General features: G+C 44.1%; 2 protein-coding genes across 6 annotated transcripts in view; one reads left to right on the top strand and one right to left on the bottom strand.

Annotated features, from left to right (window-relative positions):
* The window catches only part of LOC110598371 (small integral membrane protein 13), a 135,433-nt gene that overhangs the window by 45,687 nt on the left and 72,527 nt on the right, over positions 1 to 17,219 (bottom strand). The window lies entirely within an intron of this gene.
* Positions 1 to 17,219, top strand: part of Nedd9 (neural precursor cell expressed, developmentally down-regulated 9) — a 102,759-nt gene that overhangs the window by 77,451 nt on the left and 8,089 nt on the right. For all 4 annotated transcript variants that reach the window (XM_040282141.2, XM_021727852.3, XM_005327472.5 and 1 more), the window contains 2 exons: positions 15,855 to 15,956; positions 16,457 to 16,558. In XM_040282141.2, the coding sequence (XP_040138075.2) occupies positions 15,855 to 15,956; positions 16,457 to 16,558 (204 nt within the window). The remainder of the gene's footprint in view (positions 1 to 15,854; positions 15,957 to 16,456; positions 16,559 to 17,219) is intronic.

Raw genomic sequence — 17,219 nt, 5'->3', positions numbered from 1 at the left:
CAGACGTTCCTGATGGCTTAAGCTATGCTCCCTAAGAGTCATTCAGCAAGAAAATGAGAACACAGTGGAATCTTCTTGTCATTGTTTGTTTGTTTATTTGTTTATTTTCTTTTGTGCTGCGGATTTAAACCAGGGGCACTTTGCCACTGAGCTACATCCCCAGTCCTTTTTATTTTGAAGCAGGGTTTCACTAAGTAACTCAGGGCCTTGCTGAGTTGCTGAGGCTGGCTTTGAACTTGTGATCCTCCTGCCTCAGTCTCCCTAGTCCCTGGGATCTCAGGTGTGTGCCACCCTGCCAGTCGGCATCTTGTTTTGAACCACACAAACATCACTTTAAAACTTTAGTGAACAGAGACCCACCCAGGGAGGTGGGGGAGGTGAGTTAAAGTGCAGATTCCCAGGCCCCTTCTCTCAGGGAGCCTCATGCAGTGGGTGTGGGTGGGTGCCCTGGAATCTGCACTTGACTGAGCTCCTTGCATAGTTCTGGGGCAGGGTGGGGGGGGCAGGACTACACTTGGAGAAGCACTATAAAGGGAGGATGCAGGGGCTTGGATAGGTCCCAACATGATTGAGTTTTGGGGACTTTCCATCGTTCAAAAATCCCTCAATGTCATCATAAACTGTGGGCTTCAGAAGTTTTGCCCACCACAGTTTTTACTACCAATGAATCACTGAAGGAAAAAAAAAAAAAAAAGACAGTGAATCCTGCCTCCTCTCCCTTCTCTCTCTACCCACCCTCCTGCATCCCAGCCCCATTCACTGACATTTATCACTTATTAAATCAGCATTGAGGCTGAGAGAGGAAGTCCTCTCATCCCACCTTTCATGAGACACAGGCAGCATGAGTGTTGAGGAGGAGCGTGGGTTTCGGGGTGGATCCCCACTCCTGGTTGTGTTTCTTCTTGGCTGAGTATCCCTTGACAGGTCACGGACCTTCCCTTGGTGTTGGTTCCTTTATCTGTAAAATGGGCATAATTGTGTTTATCTCAAGGGGCTCTTGTGAGAAGTGGATGGAATGATACCCAGAAATCCCCAGGCACAGTGCTGAGCATAGCAGGGGCCTAAAAATGAGTCCTCCTCCTTATGTTTCTTCCTTTTCCTGGAGTTTTTCTTGAACTATGTCAATCTGTGTTTCTTTGCATGTACTGAACATACCCATAGTTGCTAGCATATGTATCGTGTCCTTTGAGCATGTAGTTGTGCAAGCAGTCTGTGGAGGAGGGTGGTAAAAATCCCCCAAAGGTATTCGAAAACCATATACGCTGACGCCTTTACTTAATTTCATTGTTCTTTTTCACCCTGGGTTTTGTGAGCAGGGCTGTTTTATCCATTAGACCTTGTGGGCAGAGTGCCCAGGACCTACAAGGATGTTTAAGAACTGACTTAAACAAAATAAAAAGACTAATAATAATAATGAGTAAATAAAATGAAGTTTTGTCTCCAAAAATATGAAATGCAAGAACTACAAAGTAGAAATTAGTAAACATTTAGACAAACGTCCAGGAAACAGCATCATGTCAGCCTCGTTAGTTGTTATATTTAGGGTTCGTGACTATTCGGTTACATTTGAAAACAATTTGTAAGTTAGATTTTTGTCACTTTGCAAAAATTTCTAAATATGCATCATGATTGCCAAGAACTCAGAGGCAATTCTAAATTAAATGAGTTACTCAGAGTCCAATCATTTGAAAAGCTGGATTACAAAAAAAGAAAAAAGTTTTCAATATTTCAAAAGAAAAAATTCTACCTAATATAGGTATTTGGTTTGAATTGAAGTCTCCACATGTACCCCAAAGGAAAATGCCTACAAAGATCTAAAATACCTCATTTTTCTGCTTCAGAAATCAGTAAAACTTCCACCCAAGTGTACCCATTTCATGCTTGATCCACACAGAGTTATTATTATATGTGTTTCTATGATTATTCTTGGGACCTGTTGCTTTAATTGTAACTGGTGGAATTAGATTCGCTTTGCCTCCTTCTAAAGATCACTTTGGGATTAAATTATCAGCTACCTTAAGGCAGGGGCTAGCCATATAGCAAAGTATTAGCATACCGTGGCCAACAAGAATGAACCAGGAAGGCAACTACTGTATAGTATTAAATTTAAGTGCACCTGCAAGCTTAGGTGGGAAGGTGGTTCTGGACTTATCACCCACCCACTGTCACATTCGCACATCCCAGCCTCCAACTCTTTATCACATGGTGTGACAGACTTCAGATTATATACAGTGGTTTCCTGTTAGAAGGGCTTTTGAGAAAGTCACCACCCATCTTCTGCAATCACAGCTATCTTCACACAGACAACCAGCAAAGTGCAATTGATGTAAGGTCAGGTTGTCCAAGAGGCTGTATTTTATGCATTTTCCCCCTACATACACAGCAAGATTGGTTAAGTCTTTTATAGTCACTTAAGGAGAAAAATTACTCAAAGCAGTAAAAGATTGTTTTCCTACTGAGTCTCAGCTCTTCCCTTGCATTTGGTATGGGTTACCTAGAATGACCCACCCCAGCTATTCTCCCTGGGAACTCCTGGGCATCCTTTAAAACCCATCGCAGCATCCATCTCCTCTGTGCACCTTTCTCTTTACAGCCCAGCAGTTCTTTTCCTCCTTTCTGGTCCTAAAATGTATGGAACACTTCACGGATCTCAAGGCAGCTCATGGGACCATTAAAAAATGCAATGGGTCTACTATTATGTTAGGTGCTCTAGACGGAGGCAAATGCTGCTTTGAGAAGACACTCGGAAAATTCAAGCGTTGTAAAGGTTTGCCAGGACTCCATGGCATCATCTTTGAGGAGCATATCCTGCCTTCCAAAATAGGACCCAAACAAATGTTGCCAGGAAATGATTCAAAGGTGTTAGCCAGGTCTTCTAAGCTCATTCCTGAAAGGTAATATAAGAATCAGAAATACATTAGTTACAATGTCTGGACCTTCTTAGACACTGAGTCATCACAGATTACACACAGACACACACGCGCACACAGACACCCAAACGGTGGTTGGCTAAGGAACAAGGACTTCCCTTATTGAAATTGGAAGCATTGTGAAATCTGGTTGCCCAGAGCAACACTCAGATACCAGCCAACTAGCTGCTATATATATTAAGCAGTAAGATTTGTCCACTAACAAGTGAAAAATAGATTTAGAGGAAATGAAACCTCCCGGAGAAGATAAACTCTGACTTCATCTCACTTTCTTTTGTTCCCTGCCTACACACACAGAGCTCAAAAACTACTTCCAGGGCAGAGGGCACCTCCAGTTTCTCCACATATAAACTCAGCAAAGTACAACTGTGGTTCCGGGAGTGTGCACCCCTATGGACAGATAAACCCAATTGGAATAAACTTTTTCCTCCGTACATGGATTGGGGGGCTGTGCAGAGAACTGAAATTTCATCTAAAATTTCTTCCCTGAGGAATCAAGATGCATTTTAAATCTTTACATAAAATTAGACGTCCTTGTGCATTGAAGAGCAAACCATGACCTCAGCTGAAGAGGAGAAGTGTCCCTTCCCAGACAAGCCACCCACGCCAGTGGGATGAGCAGGCCTGACGCCTCGTCAGAACTAGACAAAGGTCCTTCTTGTTTGGTCAAGGCCAAAACCTTCAAACTCAGCTGCACTTTGTCCTACAGCTCCTAGATAACACGCATTTCCAAGAGTGCATTAGTCACTCCTGACCAACCCACACCAAGGCAAACAGAGGCTTGAATCATTCCTTTTCGAATGATTTAATGCCAAGTGACCAGCTTATCAGAGCAAGGAGAAAGACACCACGCACAGTGCTGTATCTGACTGAGCAGCTAACGCTCTGAATTGTGAGAGAGAATCTGCTTCTCTTGCTTAAAGATAACGCTGGGACTTACTAGTGGTTGAACACTTCTTTTAAAACGGACTTGTCTGAGGGCATTGCACAAAATGCAGAACTAGAGAAACGTCAGAAATCGAAAGCACTTGGTTCTAAAGGGTTGTGCCCTTCACCTTGTTTTTGAGGTAATGTCTGGAGAGAGATGCCACACCTGGGTAAAGAGTCCAGGTGTGACGCACATCGACAGGACGTGACTCCAGTAACATCCGAAGAGACCTGAGGAGGCCATTCTTTAAAGTTGCCCCACAATACACCCGTTTTGGAGGCAAGGAAGCATTTAGCAATGTCATCATGACACCTGGTTTATTTGAATAATTTTTATAATATCGTTTTCTATTTTATCTTTTTTTTTTTTCTTTTTCTATTGGGGAACTCTATCACTGAGCCACATCCCAGCCCTTTTTACTTTTTATTTTGAGACAGAGTCTTGCTAAGTGGACCAGGCTGGCACGGTACTTACACTCCTTCTGCCTCCACCTACCTGTGAGCTGGGATTACAGGTGTGCACCTGTGGTATTCATTAGCCAGTCAAATATTTGGTTTTTCTTAAAGCACGTCATGCTTAAATCAGTTACATATTGGACTCGCTTTTGTTTTCAAATTTACCAGCAATGTAGTGGGTGACCTTTAGTGGTGTTTTTAGTTACTCAAGTCTATGTGTGATTCTGCAAAATAGTTTCAGAAATAGACTATAGGGTGTGACCCTGAGATGCCTCTGAACCTTTGCTTCATGTTTGGGACATTATATACATGATATCATCTGATCCTCTCAGCAGCCTGGTGAGGTGCATTATGGCCTTCCTTTTTCAGAGGAAGATTCTGAGGTCTCAGGAGAAAGTTAACCTGTTGAAGTTAACTTTCTGCCTCTCCCAGGAGGCGGGATTGGTGTCTGAGTCCATGTCTGTCTGATTCCAACGCTAATGATTTTAACATCCCAACGAGTGGTTGAAGTCGCCAAGCCCTACACTAAGAGGACACATTTAGACACTTCATTAGCAAGTCCAGCTCTCCAGAATCCTGGGCACTAAGAAGCATTCTGTTGGCCAGGAGAAATTAAAGTTGCTGCCCAAGGTTCTCACCTCAGATCCAGAGAGTAGACTTAAGGAACGTGGAAGTTTCTGCCACCCAGCGTCAGGGGTCGGTTTGAGAGCTGGCTGATTCCAGAGTCCTGAGTGGGTCACTTTGGGGGATGTCAGGACTGGGGTTCAACTGAGAACATTGGCTATGTTTACTTTCTCTGCCATATGGAAATAGCCTCTTCTCCAATGACGTGGAGTTGCTCCACGTGGATAACCTCATTTAATCAGATACAGAGAGATCTCCTTCAACAGGCTGGTTTGTGGAAGGGCACCTCCCCCCATTGCAATACCTAGTTTTCAAGTTGTGTTTCTCATAGATGGAAGTAACTTTCTCTGGAGTGTTTATTTGTGAAGTTTAGAAAGTGGTGACTGTCTAGGGAATGTTTAGTGGGTGTTGCTGGTGTGGCCACAGGGCAAGGAGGAGAGAACTCAGCTAACCGAGGGTCCCTTTTACTTCTGTTATAGCAGGCTGCGTAACCCCCCCACACACACACATCTGCTCCTTCAACTGCAAAATGGCAAGCCATGCTGGGTTCCGATGGTCTTTGCTAACATTTTATGATCCATATGTCTTTATCTAATTCTGGCCCAGAATCACTTGATAAAATTTCATTACATGACCTGAACTTGAGAGTCTTTAACAAAAAGAAAAAAAAAATCAACTTGACTCTCAAGACTTTTCAAGACCCTCCTACCATTCCTTTAGGATCCAGCCTACTTTTTCAATTGAGAACGATAGTGTCCTTCAAATGATAGAGCTATGCCCAAACACGGCAAGAGCAGGGTCAGGGTGTGCCAAGCCCGGGAGAATCAGCCTCCAGTGGCCTCGGGGGCTGTGCCCAAGAAAACATCCAGAGAGTTGCTAGTGAAGAACTCCTTCCCCCGCTTTGTTATCAAGAGCTAAGAAAGCATGCTGTCCTGGAACTTACTGATTTCTGCCAGTCCCCCCGTTTAATCCTCTAGGACTTGGCAGAGGCCCTTTGGAGCTCTAGGCCTCTTGACACAACAACCCCCTTCGGAGCTGGCACTGAGTCCTGCCACGTTGAGCATGTGCCCAATCAGCCATGCGTCTGCTGTTTAGGAGGAAACAATACCAACGGTGGTTTGGGTCCCCACATTCTCACCTCTTACCTCCTTTCCACAGTCACACCTTCCCTAGGGCACTCTGGGGGCACCTTTCTAAAACCCATTTCAAAATCTAGATTTAGTGCTCAGGGTCCGGTTGAATTGAATTGGACATCAAAAGAGCCCAAAGGCATGTGCCTTTCTAGTTTTCATTCAAAAGAACATTTTGGTCCATTAGGATATTATTTTTAAATGGTCTTTCTGTGCCCATCGGTCACGGGCTGTACTCAGCTTTGTCCTGAGAGAGACCTCAACCCCTTGAGTCCAGACCTTATTTCCCATTGTGTTCTTTTACGTTAAACGCTTCTAGCTGCTTGGTCACTCCACAACTAAATATTGCTTTAGCACTTGCCACACGAAGAACTTCCTGAAGGCAGCAGGGGGGACAGTTGGGGACCTAACAATCAGGGCACTGTTTCCATGGAGCGGTTCACCACACAACGCTGGGTAAGATGGAAGTGACCCAGGAGCCCTGTTCCACTTGCAGGCTTTCGGTAGCAACTTTTTCCTCACTGGGGGAAAGAAGCTGGCTGGCTGGGATTTAAATGTGGCTAGCAGAAGCCTCGGCTCTAGCTGAAAACCAGGCATCAAGACGACTTTGGAGCAAAGCAAACGGCCTCCCAAAAATAAAGGGGAAAAGAACCTCGGAAAGCACAAGAGCAGGCCTGGCAAGGGTTAACCACAGACGTGGCTCCCAAGGATGTATTTTTAAGGCCAGACGCAGTTTTCATTATATCGTTGCTATGCAAGTAAATAAATGAGCTCACTGCTACACCCAAGCTGGGCGGAGAGAATTTATAGAGAATTAATAAATCCAGTGGAGGCAACATGTGGCTTTTCCCCTGGACATGGAAAAGCGAGTAGTCACCTTGGATTTTAAACAGACAAACCTCTGTAAAAAGAGTTTCTAAAAATTGATCCCTGGTTCTAACGGGGCAGGCAATGAGCATGGTTTCTCTTCCTGGGGCTTTCTTTAAAGGGAAGGGGTCAAGTAGTTCATGTAAGACAAAGAAATTATTATAAAACCTAATAAATACTGTGGTGGCTCCGTCAATGCTTTGCAAGGGCATTTCTAATAAGCAGTTTGGGAAATCTAAATACTCTTACTAATGTATGAAACCCAAAGAGAGATAGTATAAATAAATCAGGGAGCTGGGGGTGGGGCTGTGGTTGGAGGTAGACAGGAAGCAGTCTTAATTTGACTTTCCACATATGCCAAGAAAAAGCAAATAGACTGTTAATCAGTGAAACACACTTGTGAATTTAGACAATCTCAGGTCCCATGAATGGCAAAGTTATAAATGCATACTGTGATCAGTATGGTGCCATGGCACTTTTAATCTTTCATCAATTACACATTGTATTTCTTTTTTTAAAAAATATACTTATTTGTCGATGAACCTTTATTTCATTTATTTATTTATATGTGGTGCTGAGAATCAAACCCCCACACATGCCAGACAACTGCTCTACCACTAAGCTACGACCCCAGCCCTACACATTGTATTTCTTGAGCCCCATCTGGGTTGCCCAGTTCCTGACCAGTCCACGGGGCCAAACTCGAGAAGCTGGCTACCATCTTCTGGCTCTGCTGGATCCATGAGCTAGCTCCACTGGCTTGGAATGAAGGCATTAGTTAGTATCAAAGACAGGATTGAGCAAGGCCAGGCATTCCTCTTGGTGCTTTGAATTGTAGAGATTGGGACACAGAGACTCATGGGACGTGGAGATGAGCTACAAAATTAGAAGAGTTACAAAAGTTAGGTTGTCCCTGTTTTAATTTTTATGTACCATGATTTTATTGGAAGAGAACTTTTCCAAGTGGGATTCCTTATTATTTTTTAAAAAAATTTTCTCAAATTATAAAAAGTTATATTTGGTGATTTTTGTCATGTTTTGATATGTACAAAGATAGAGTAGAACTGTCAATAATGATAAGACACTAGAGCATGACCAATGCTATTGAAGTCTGCTGTGTCACTCCCATCCCATCTCCGCATCTCTTATCTACTCCAACCAGCATAAAAATTGTACATACCCATGGGGTATAGTGTGTTATTCAGTTCTTGTATACAACATGCGTTGATCAGATCAATGTATTGGCATATCCATCAGTTCAAACATTTATTATTTCTTTGTGCTGGGGGAGCATTTGAAATCGTCTTTACTGGCCATTTTTAAATATACAGTTAATTTCTGAGCATGGTGGTGCACGTCTGTAATTCCAGCAACTTGGGAGGCTGAGGCAGAAAGATCACAAGTTCAAAGCCAGCCTCAACAACTTATCGAGACTCTCTCTCAAAATATTTTTTTTTTAATTAAAATGGCTGGAGGGATATGGCTCAGTGGTTAAGATCCCCTGGGTTCAATCTTGGCACCAAAAAAGAAAAAAAAATCACAATTAGTTGTCAACCATAGTTATCCTACCGTGCCATCAAACATTAGAAATTATCCTTCCCATCCAACTGCACCCTGGTCCCCATTAACCATCCTCTCTGCATCCTCCCAGTCCTACCCCTCAACCCTTCCCAGCCTATGGTCGCCACTACTCTCTAGTTCTGTGAGACCCATATTTTTAGTGTCCACTAATTTGTTCTTCCCTCCGGCTGCTAGCAGCATGTGAAAGGAGGGAAGGAGTTGAAGCTGAAGAGTATTAGAGAAAAGAGATGAGAAGCTGTGACGAGTAGATGAGCCATTGCATCAGGAGGAAGTACAACAAAACATGGCGGCACTTGAGTATTCCTAGGGGTGAGGAGTTTTGCCTTTGTGAATGGCGGAAGGCTGCTAGGGTTCCATCTCCCTCAGGGCTCCATTCAGCTGGCAGCTGCAGCCTAGAAGCTCAAGTTTTCCTAACCTCACGGCCTCTGCCTCTGCTGTGCTGCCCGGATCCCAGGCACCCAGCCAGCTCTGCACTGGGGAGGTGAAGTGGACTTGCTGAGACCCTAGCACAAGTGACTCCATGTGACCAAAAGTTGTCTTGAGAGAAAATGCTTTGCTTCTACACATTCCAGAGCAATGGTCTGTGTCCAGCTTCTTGGTGAGATCCCGTTGACAGATTGTGGTTTTCCCCTGGAAAGGCTTCATCTGATGAGAATTTCAACAGTGCCCTGAGTGTGAGCCTCACCATCTTCCTCCTGGGTAAATGTTATTATCTCCCAACACATTTTCCCCTGGGATTTTCCACTGGCATATCTTGAACTTTGATGCTAATAATTGTGACAATGGTGGCATGAGTATGAGCCTCGTAAAATAATAACCCAAGTAGATCTATGGATAGGGATCAAGGACCAAAGTCTCTTGTCATTTATTGCTTCGATTTGAAATTCCAAGTGCCCCTCACACCACACTTTCAACGCTTCAGGCATTTGTGAAGATCAGTTTCTTTCTGTCTGACTTTAAAAACGATTAAATTTTGTTTTCTCTCATGGTTTAACTGGGAAACATTTTGAAAGCAAATAGCTTTGAGATCTGTGGTCACTAAGACACAAACTCCTAATCCGATAGCAAGCAAGTTTGTCCTGATTCCTATTAGCTAGTCTCCTGTGTCCCTGGTTATCTGTGACTGTGTGTTGGACATTGTTATTTTTGTTTGTTTTAATTTGTAAAAATGATTCGAGGCCTGTGAAGATGTTCTCAGTCTCTAAAGAGGATTCTGCTTTCTTCTGTCCGTCTCTTAAGCACACATAAATCTAATGTTGTGCTTCTAGATGTTCTGAACAACCCTTTGACCTAAAGCCTAGCCACACAGCCCAGGCAGAAGTGGGCTTCCTTCTAGGGAATCCTTGCTTTTGAATGCCAATCCTAGGGTTCCAGCCCAAAGTGGGGATGGTTCATCCAGGTCCCTGGCTTGGTGTCCGTACACACCAGTATCCCCCTCATCCTCAAAAGCCAGAAGAAGCACAACACAACATAGCTTCTCAGACCAGCAGATACCCACAGGGAAAAAAACCCTTGCCACCATGAATTCCTTCTCCTTCAGATTCTGACCCAGTAATTCTTTACTATCCTTTAACACTGATTCGATTAAGAATATTTGGGGGGTCTAGGTTGTGGCTCAGTGGTAGAGCATTTGCCTGGCATGCTATCTCCAACACTGCCACATTTTTTTTTTCCTTAGAGCTTTATTTTTTTTTTTAAGTTGACTTCAGCAGGATTATTCTGGATTACCAAGTCCCATGACTTCTGGAAGGCAAAGTTCAAAATGTTAACTCTGTATAAAGTAGGTGACAATTACCATAACTAGAGCTGAGGTTAAAGGATTTACTTAATACCAGGAACTTTATGTACTTGATCCCATTTAAAATTCATAATAGCCTAGGAGGAAAGTAGTATTATTTCTCTTTGACGAATGAGAAAATGGGGCTTGGTATGAATAAGGGTATGAACTGGGTTCTCATTGTGCTAAGTGTACAGCCAGGAGTTGAATCCAGCTCTGCCTGAGTCCTGCTTCCACTGTCCACCGTTCTCCTCTTCGGATCTAATTCTTCCAATGAGCCAAAGCCCCCATGGGACAAGGTCACTGGTACCCAGCTTCTTGTGACATGAGGCTGTCACCTGTTCTCAGAATTAAAGCAAGCATGATACCTATTCCTTTATGTTGCACTTCCCTTCTGACGTCAAGGCAGAAAGCAGGGTTTGTTGGGGTTTCTTTCTTCCAAAACACCCCCCCTTGTTTCTGGCTTGGCTGGGAAGAACCCAAGTGTTCACACCACATGCAAGCCCAACTGAGGAGAAGGGAACCCTCTGCAAGCGCTCCTTAGTCTCCCAGGAGGTGCGTCCACCCATGGTTTCTGATTGCTCATCCTTACCTCACCTTCAATCCACTGTCTTTGCTCCTTTGCTGATTGGACTGGGTTCTGCCCTTTATCCCATGGTCCCTGACCCAGAGCTGGCTTACTTGAGTGCTCCGTGTATTCTATACAGGCAGCCGCCATTCAGCATCCTCTCTAGCTCCCGCCATCTTGCTTAAGACTGGAATTTTCCTTTGGTTCATTCATATGTTCAATGGATGATTTATTTTATTAAAATAATTTAAGATCTACTATATTCAAGGCACAGTTATAAGCCCTGGTGTTTATAGCTAACTGGATAAAAATGGTCTCTAACCCTAAAATGCTAAGAGAAGAGCTGTACTGAAACCATTAAACCATAACTGACAAGACCTATTCTATTGGAGTTGTGTGTACCACTTGCCCAGGGAGGATGATAGTTGATCTATCAGGGAAAGGCTTCGTGGAGGACGGCATTCTACTTGGCCTCAAAAATAGAATAAAATTTTAATATTAGGAAAGAATGAAGAAAACCCTGTACAAAGACTCAGAATGAATCAAGGCTCGGAGGAGTGGGCATGCAGAGCACAGGAGAAAGATGGACTAAATCAGTCTTGCCAAGGGATGGAATTGGTGAGAGCTAGGGGCTCGGCCCTTGGGGCTCTTGAGGCCCTAAGGAAGGTGGGCAGAAATACCTAGATGAAGGCAAAGATGAAGAGGGGCAGCCTGGGGGCCAGAGGTAGGTTCAATCTGGCCAGGACACTGCTTTAAATATTTGGACTAATTTTTAAATATTTGGACTAAGATATCACATAAAAATCCAGATTTCTGGCTTCTCCTGAAATTTTGAAAGATGGGACAACAGTTGGCTGGAACAGAGGTGTGACTGCCTCCTTTAGTAGGATGTGAGTTGTCTCCCCAACACGAAAGTCCATCTGTGTCTGCCCTAGACCCTATTTGCTGGACCCTGCAAGCATCCAAGTACAGGGCCCCTGCTCTGCTGGGAGTACGAGCCCAGGCTGATAAAATGTGGACACAAGGACTTCTCTTCCAACCCGCTGCCTCTCACACACATTGGTGCTCAGCATACCGCAGGCCCTCACTATCAAACACAGCCTCTCTTCTGCAAACATCAGTATGGATGGCTTTCAAAATTATGAGACATGAAAGTACAGTCATCCCTCTGAACTCTGGGGCTTGGTTTCAGGATTCTTAAACTTATATAATCTACAGTGCTAAAGTTCCTTATAGATAATGGTGTCTGCCCTATTTGCATATCTTTGTACATCCTCCCATAGACTTCATATTATCTCTAGATGACTTGTAGATCCTCATAGAGTGCAAATGCTATATAAATAGTTATACTGCACTATTAAGGCACTAAAGACAAGGGACAGAGTCCACACATATTCAGTACGGATGGAATTTCTTTTTCATATATTTGTGATCCAAGGTTGGTTGACATCCAAGAGTGCAGAACTTCAGGATACAGAGGGCCAACTCTATTCAAAACATTTCCAAAACCAGCTCACTCAGCCAGGATCTGAGGCTCAAAATGGCATGAAGCAAACACCATTAGAGTGTGGGTTGGAACAAGTTGAGGTTGTTTTCTTGTTTTTTTGTAAACAGATTAGGGAACTAACATAACCCCAGTCTCTGGTCTTTTGATGCTACCTTGCCAGGACCCAGCCTTGGAGATTTCTAAATGCTTACAGTCAATACACACTGCATTACACACATGTATGGAAATATCACATTCGGTATGTGCTATTAATATGAGTTAATGATCTTTTTTAAAAAAAAAAAAAAAGAGGAAAGAAAAAAATGCTTGCAGGGTCTTCTCTTCTCTGCTTCTTAATTCTTCCCAAAGTCTCTTTCTTGGAACTCTCCTGTTAGTAGAGAAGAATGGTCCTAACCTCTCACCAAGATTGGATTCCTCCTCGGGACAGAGACAGAAAACCCACATCTCAAAGTGTAAATCCTCTTCTCCGGGTGATCAGGGAAGCAATTGCAGTAGTGTTTGGTCCTAAGACCCAGGGAACCTCACCATTTAGCCCCCTTTGAGGCGACACGAGTGAATTAAGAGGTCAGTTTGTAATTCCTAAGGCTAAGCCCTTGTAACTATAAATAAATACGTAGCATGAAAGGAATGCAGAAAAGAAAAACACACGAGAGAAAAAGGAAATGAAAAACCTGACTTCATTTCATTGAGACGGGGAGCTTTAAAATGCTGGGTAGCGATTCCTACCTGAGCCCACAAACGCCCAGGCAAATTCCCCCAAACCCGAGGTTCCCTTAGCCAGAACTAGGTGTGCCTCTCAGGCTAAGGTTCAGTGATTCTGGGAGGTGGAGGGAGAGTAGAAAGGTTTTTGTGTACTCCAGTCAAGCAGGAAGAAAAAGCCTTAATGAGCCACAAAACTGGAGACTTTGTAAGGGACAGCTCCGTCAGCACTTTGCTCTCAGAAGAGAACACACAGTTGGCAAAAGAGGGACCCAAGCAATGGGTCCAGGCACAGATTGTCCAAAAGTAGACACTCAGCCCCTGGATCTTTCCAATGGTGCAGCGCAAATCACTGAGTATCCTAGCCCTACGGGACCAGAGGAGAAACACTGGTCCCATTGAGATGCCATTTATGGACCAGAGTGAATCGGGTTGGACCATCAGGACAGTGCTGTTCTGTTGGCTTCTCCCCCCTGTGGCTTTCACCATCTGTTTCTTTGAATGCATAAACAAGGAAAATGACTGGTTTGGAATGCAACGTTTTTAAAAACCAGATGACCACAGGCATCCCCTAAATGAGAAAGAGAGAGCAAGTTTGGGGTTCTGTGAATTTGTCAGGAAGTGAAATGTTAAGTGCGGAAAAGCACAAACACCACACTCTGCCAGGGAAGGTCCGCCAGGGCAAGGAACCGCTTTGTCCGTGACCCCTTCTGAGGGTCATGCCCTGTGTTCCTGTTTCATGCCATTTGTGGACACCTGTGCCACTCCCTCCCTTTTATTAAACAAGAGTGGACGGTCCAGTTGGACTCCAACATAACCAGCTTTGATGGTCCATTAGCATTATTCCAAAATGGGCAAGCTGGAGAGAATCCACTCTTAGAAACTTTCAGACTGAACAAAAGCTGCGCTGTGAGCAGGTTCTATTATTAAGCCCAAACAGGGCTACAAATAGAGGAGCTAATGAGAAGACCAGGAGAAAACCTTCATTTTCAGCTGGACAATAGTGAACAGAATAGAGACGGGTAGATCGCTGGGTTCTATATCTATGCATAGAAACACAGTATGTTTTGCTTCAGTAAGTGGCATTCTGCTTTCAAGGGGAAGGTTTGCCATCCACAGAACAGTGGCCGCTGTACAAAACGGTTCTGTTTGCTTCATGCCAAAAAAACTTTAAAGCAATAGGTTCCTTTTTAAACCCAAGAAAGCAGAGAGACTTCAGGGAAATGTTAACTGCATACTAATCTCTGATACCTTCATTGCAAGAAATAATGTGTGGTAAGCACCAGGGATTTTAAATAAAATTGAACTCTGGCATTTTTGAGTCCCTGGGGGGAAGGGCATTGGTGCATTTGGCTGAGTTCCACCCATTTCAGCCGAAGACAGACTTGGAGCATTTTTCACATAGTTTGTAGGCAGCCTGACGCCAGAGTTTTCACATTGGAGAAAGGAAAAAGAATAAGGGTTTCTTCGGGAACAACCAATTCTTCCTAATTTGCGATGTCTGTTCTCCAGGACATCATGGGCAATACTGTTCATGATCCTGGGTGTGGGGATTGTACAAAAACAAGACCCTGACCATTTAGAAGTCCTTTGAGAATTAAATATATTTCAGGATAAATTAAGTTCCAATAACGCTTCTACCCACATTTAGGATATCAAGGCCGTATGTAATATAAAAGTAAGAGCCCAGAATGGGAGATTCACGTTTTGGGCACTGGCTTCAGCTGCCAGAGTTGTGATGAGTGTATTTGATTTCTGACATCCCTCGGACACAGAAACTGTTGGGGATGTTCACTTCCCTGTTGAAATGGGAAAACGATCAGAGATCAGAGGTCGTGACACCTGCACTCTGTTGGTGGCTCCCTGAGTCAGTACAGTCAGTCCTGTTTCCCAGGTTCTGCATCTGAGGATCCAACCAGCCACAAATCAAAAATATTCAGGAAAAAAAAAGCCTGCATCTGTACTGAACATGTACAGACTCTTGTCCTTATTCCCTAAGCAATACAGTATAACAGCTGTTGACATAGCATCTGCATTGTACGAGATAAGTCATCTAGTCATACTTTAAGTCATACTTTAAGTCATCTAGAGATGAGGTACATAGGTCCTGTGCAAAAAATTTACCATTTATATAAGGGACTTGAGCATCCATGGTTTTTCTGTCTTCGCAAGGTCCTGAAACCGCTCCATTGTGGGTACCGAGGGACGCTGTTTTCCTCTGTTTCATAAGGCAATTTTAAGAGCTCTAGAAGTTCTAAGGACTGCACTTTTGAGCCTTGGTTTTCTGGGCTCCTGACCCATGGAATTTTAGTTATAATCATAATAATAATGTCAGATGAAGAGGCATGCTGGGAAGGGTATGAGAGGAATTTTAAGTGGCCAAACTATTGACATTATTTACTTTATAAAAGTTTAGAGTCTTTTAAAAAAAAAATCTGTATGCTGTGCCCTGGGCCTTTCCAAAGGGATCAGGGAGGACTTTCATCAGAACTTGAACCTCCCTTCAGGTGTATACCTGGAATTGAGATTCTGTGACAAACATCAAGATGATTTTGTTATCACGAGGAAAGAAAAGAGTATTTCTGGGGCCTGCTTCCTATTGGGGTCCAGGAGAGATCTGAAAGTTTCCTGACCCGGTGTCTTATGGTCTTTCCTTTTTCTCTTCCTCCTCTCTTCGCTGCCTCTCTTTTCTCCCTTTGCAAGGAGAGAGGAGGGCTGAGTGTCTGGCTGGGTTTAGGAGCTCTGCTGCAGTCCTGAGCCTCACCCCTTGGCCTGTTTCTGCCCCCAGGTGATCACACCCGTGAGGACAGCCCATGGTTACGTGTACGAGGACCCACCCCGAAGCCACAAGGACGTCTATGATGTCCCTCCTTCCCACACCATGCAAGGGGTACGTGCCAAGAACGTGGTCACCAGGAAGGAGCAGTTCTCGGGGGTAGCATTCTTTAAGCAAAGAAAATTCACAAATTAGGTACATTTCATCTGAAGCTTTGTTTGGGTTGTCAATCTAGGAGCCATCTTCACCAGTGATTTTTTAAATTATGTCTTCTGGATTTTCCTTATGAGGAAATCCTAGTCTTTTTTCTGAGAAAGTTCATGTGGCCTTATCAATTTATCACTTATCACCTTATGTCAGGAAGCATGAATTTTAAATTGTAATTCCAGGTTCAGAGAATATAGATATTACACTTAAGATCATGTGCGTATTCAATCCAAGTCAAAGAACACGATGTTTCTAGAGAAAAATTCCATTGACCCCTTATGATATGGAATGCTACCCACAATCAAGCCTGTACATAGCCTGGAAATAAACCCATAATGAAACAGCAGCATAAAAAATGACCAATACAAGACATTACCATTCTGGGTAACTCAAGTGTTTCTCTTTAGGTATATGACATCCCTCCCTCATCTGTGAAAGGCCCTGTGTTCTCAGTTCCGGTGGGAGAGATAAAACCTCAGGGGGTGTATGACATCCCCCCAACAAAAGGGGTGAGTGAGCTACGACACCATAGCCAGTAGGGCATGTGTGCGTGCATGTGTACGTGTGTGTGTATGTGTGTGTGTGTGTGTGTGTGTGTGTGTGTTAGTTCACTGGGATAAAACAAGAAAGGCAGACCCAAAAGGGGAAAAATCTAGTTTAGATAAGGGAAGGAAGGAAGGAAAGAGGGCAGGTAGGCACGGCAATAACTAAAGTTAACTCTAGGGTTTCCAAACTTAGAAGCTCCCCTTAAAAATGGGGAAAACAATAAGGAGAGGCCATTGGAAGGGAAGAGGAGTGCGGGTTGGCAAGTTCTAACTCATCTCATCTTCGTGGACTGTTTACCGCTTATGCCGTGCATGGGTAGGAGTCACCCTTTGGGGCGCACCTGTATGGAAGTACAGTTATCCCTGCTCCACAGAGAAGGGCACTGTGCCTCAGAACACCTGGGGGCTCGCCAGCTTCACGCAGTTGTGGGGTGACCAGGGGGACCCGGAAGAGAGCCTCCCGCCCAGTGTGTGAGTGCAGCATCTGCCCCAGGACTGGGACCTGGGGCACGCAGCTCAGCCAGGAGGGCTCCTCAGATGAGCCGGCACCGAGACCAGAGGAATGATGTCCCTGTCGAAGGGTGAGGGAAGTGAGAACAGCAGCACTATGGAAACACCCAGCTAG

The sequence above is a fragment of the Ictidomys tridecemlineatus genome, chromosome 8, assembly GCF_052094955.1.
Source record: "Ictidomys tridecemlineatus isolate mIctTri1 chromosome 8, mIctTri1.hap1, whole genome shotgun sequence".
Lineage (NCBI taxonomy): Eukaryota > Metazoa > Chordata > Mammalia > Rodentia > Sciuridae > Ictidomys > Ictidomys tridecemlineatus.
Note: the sequence above shows the minus strand (reverse complement) of the source record. Positions and strands in the feature narration are given on the sequence as shown.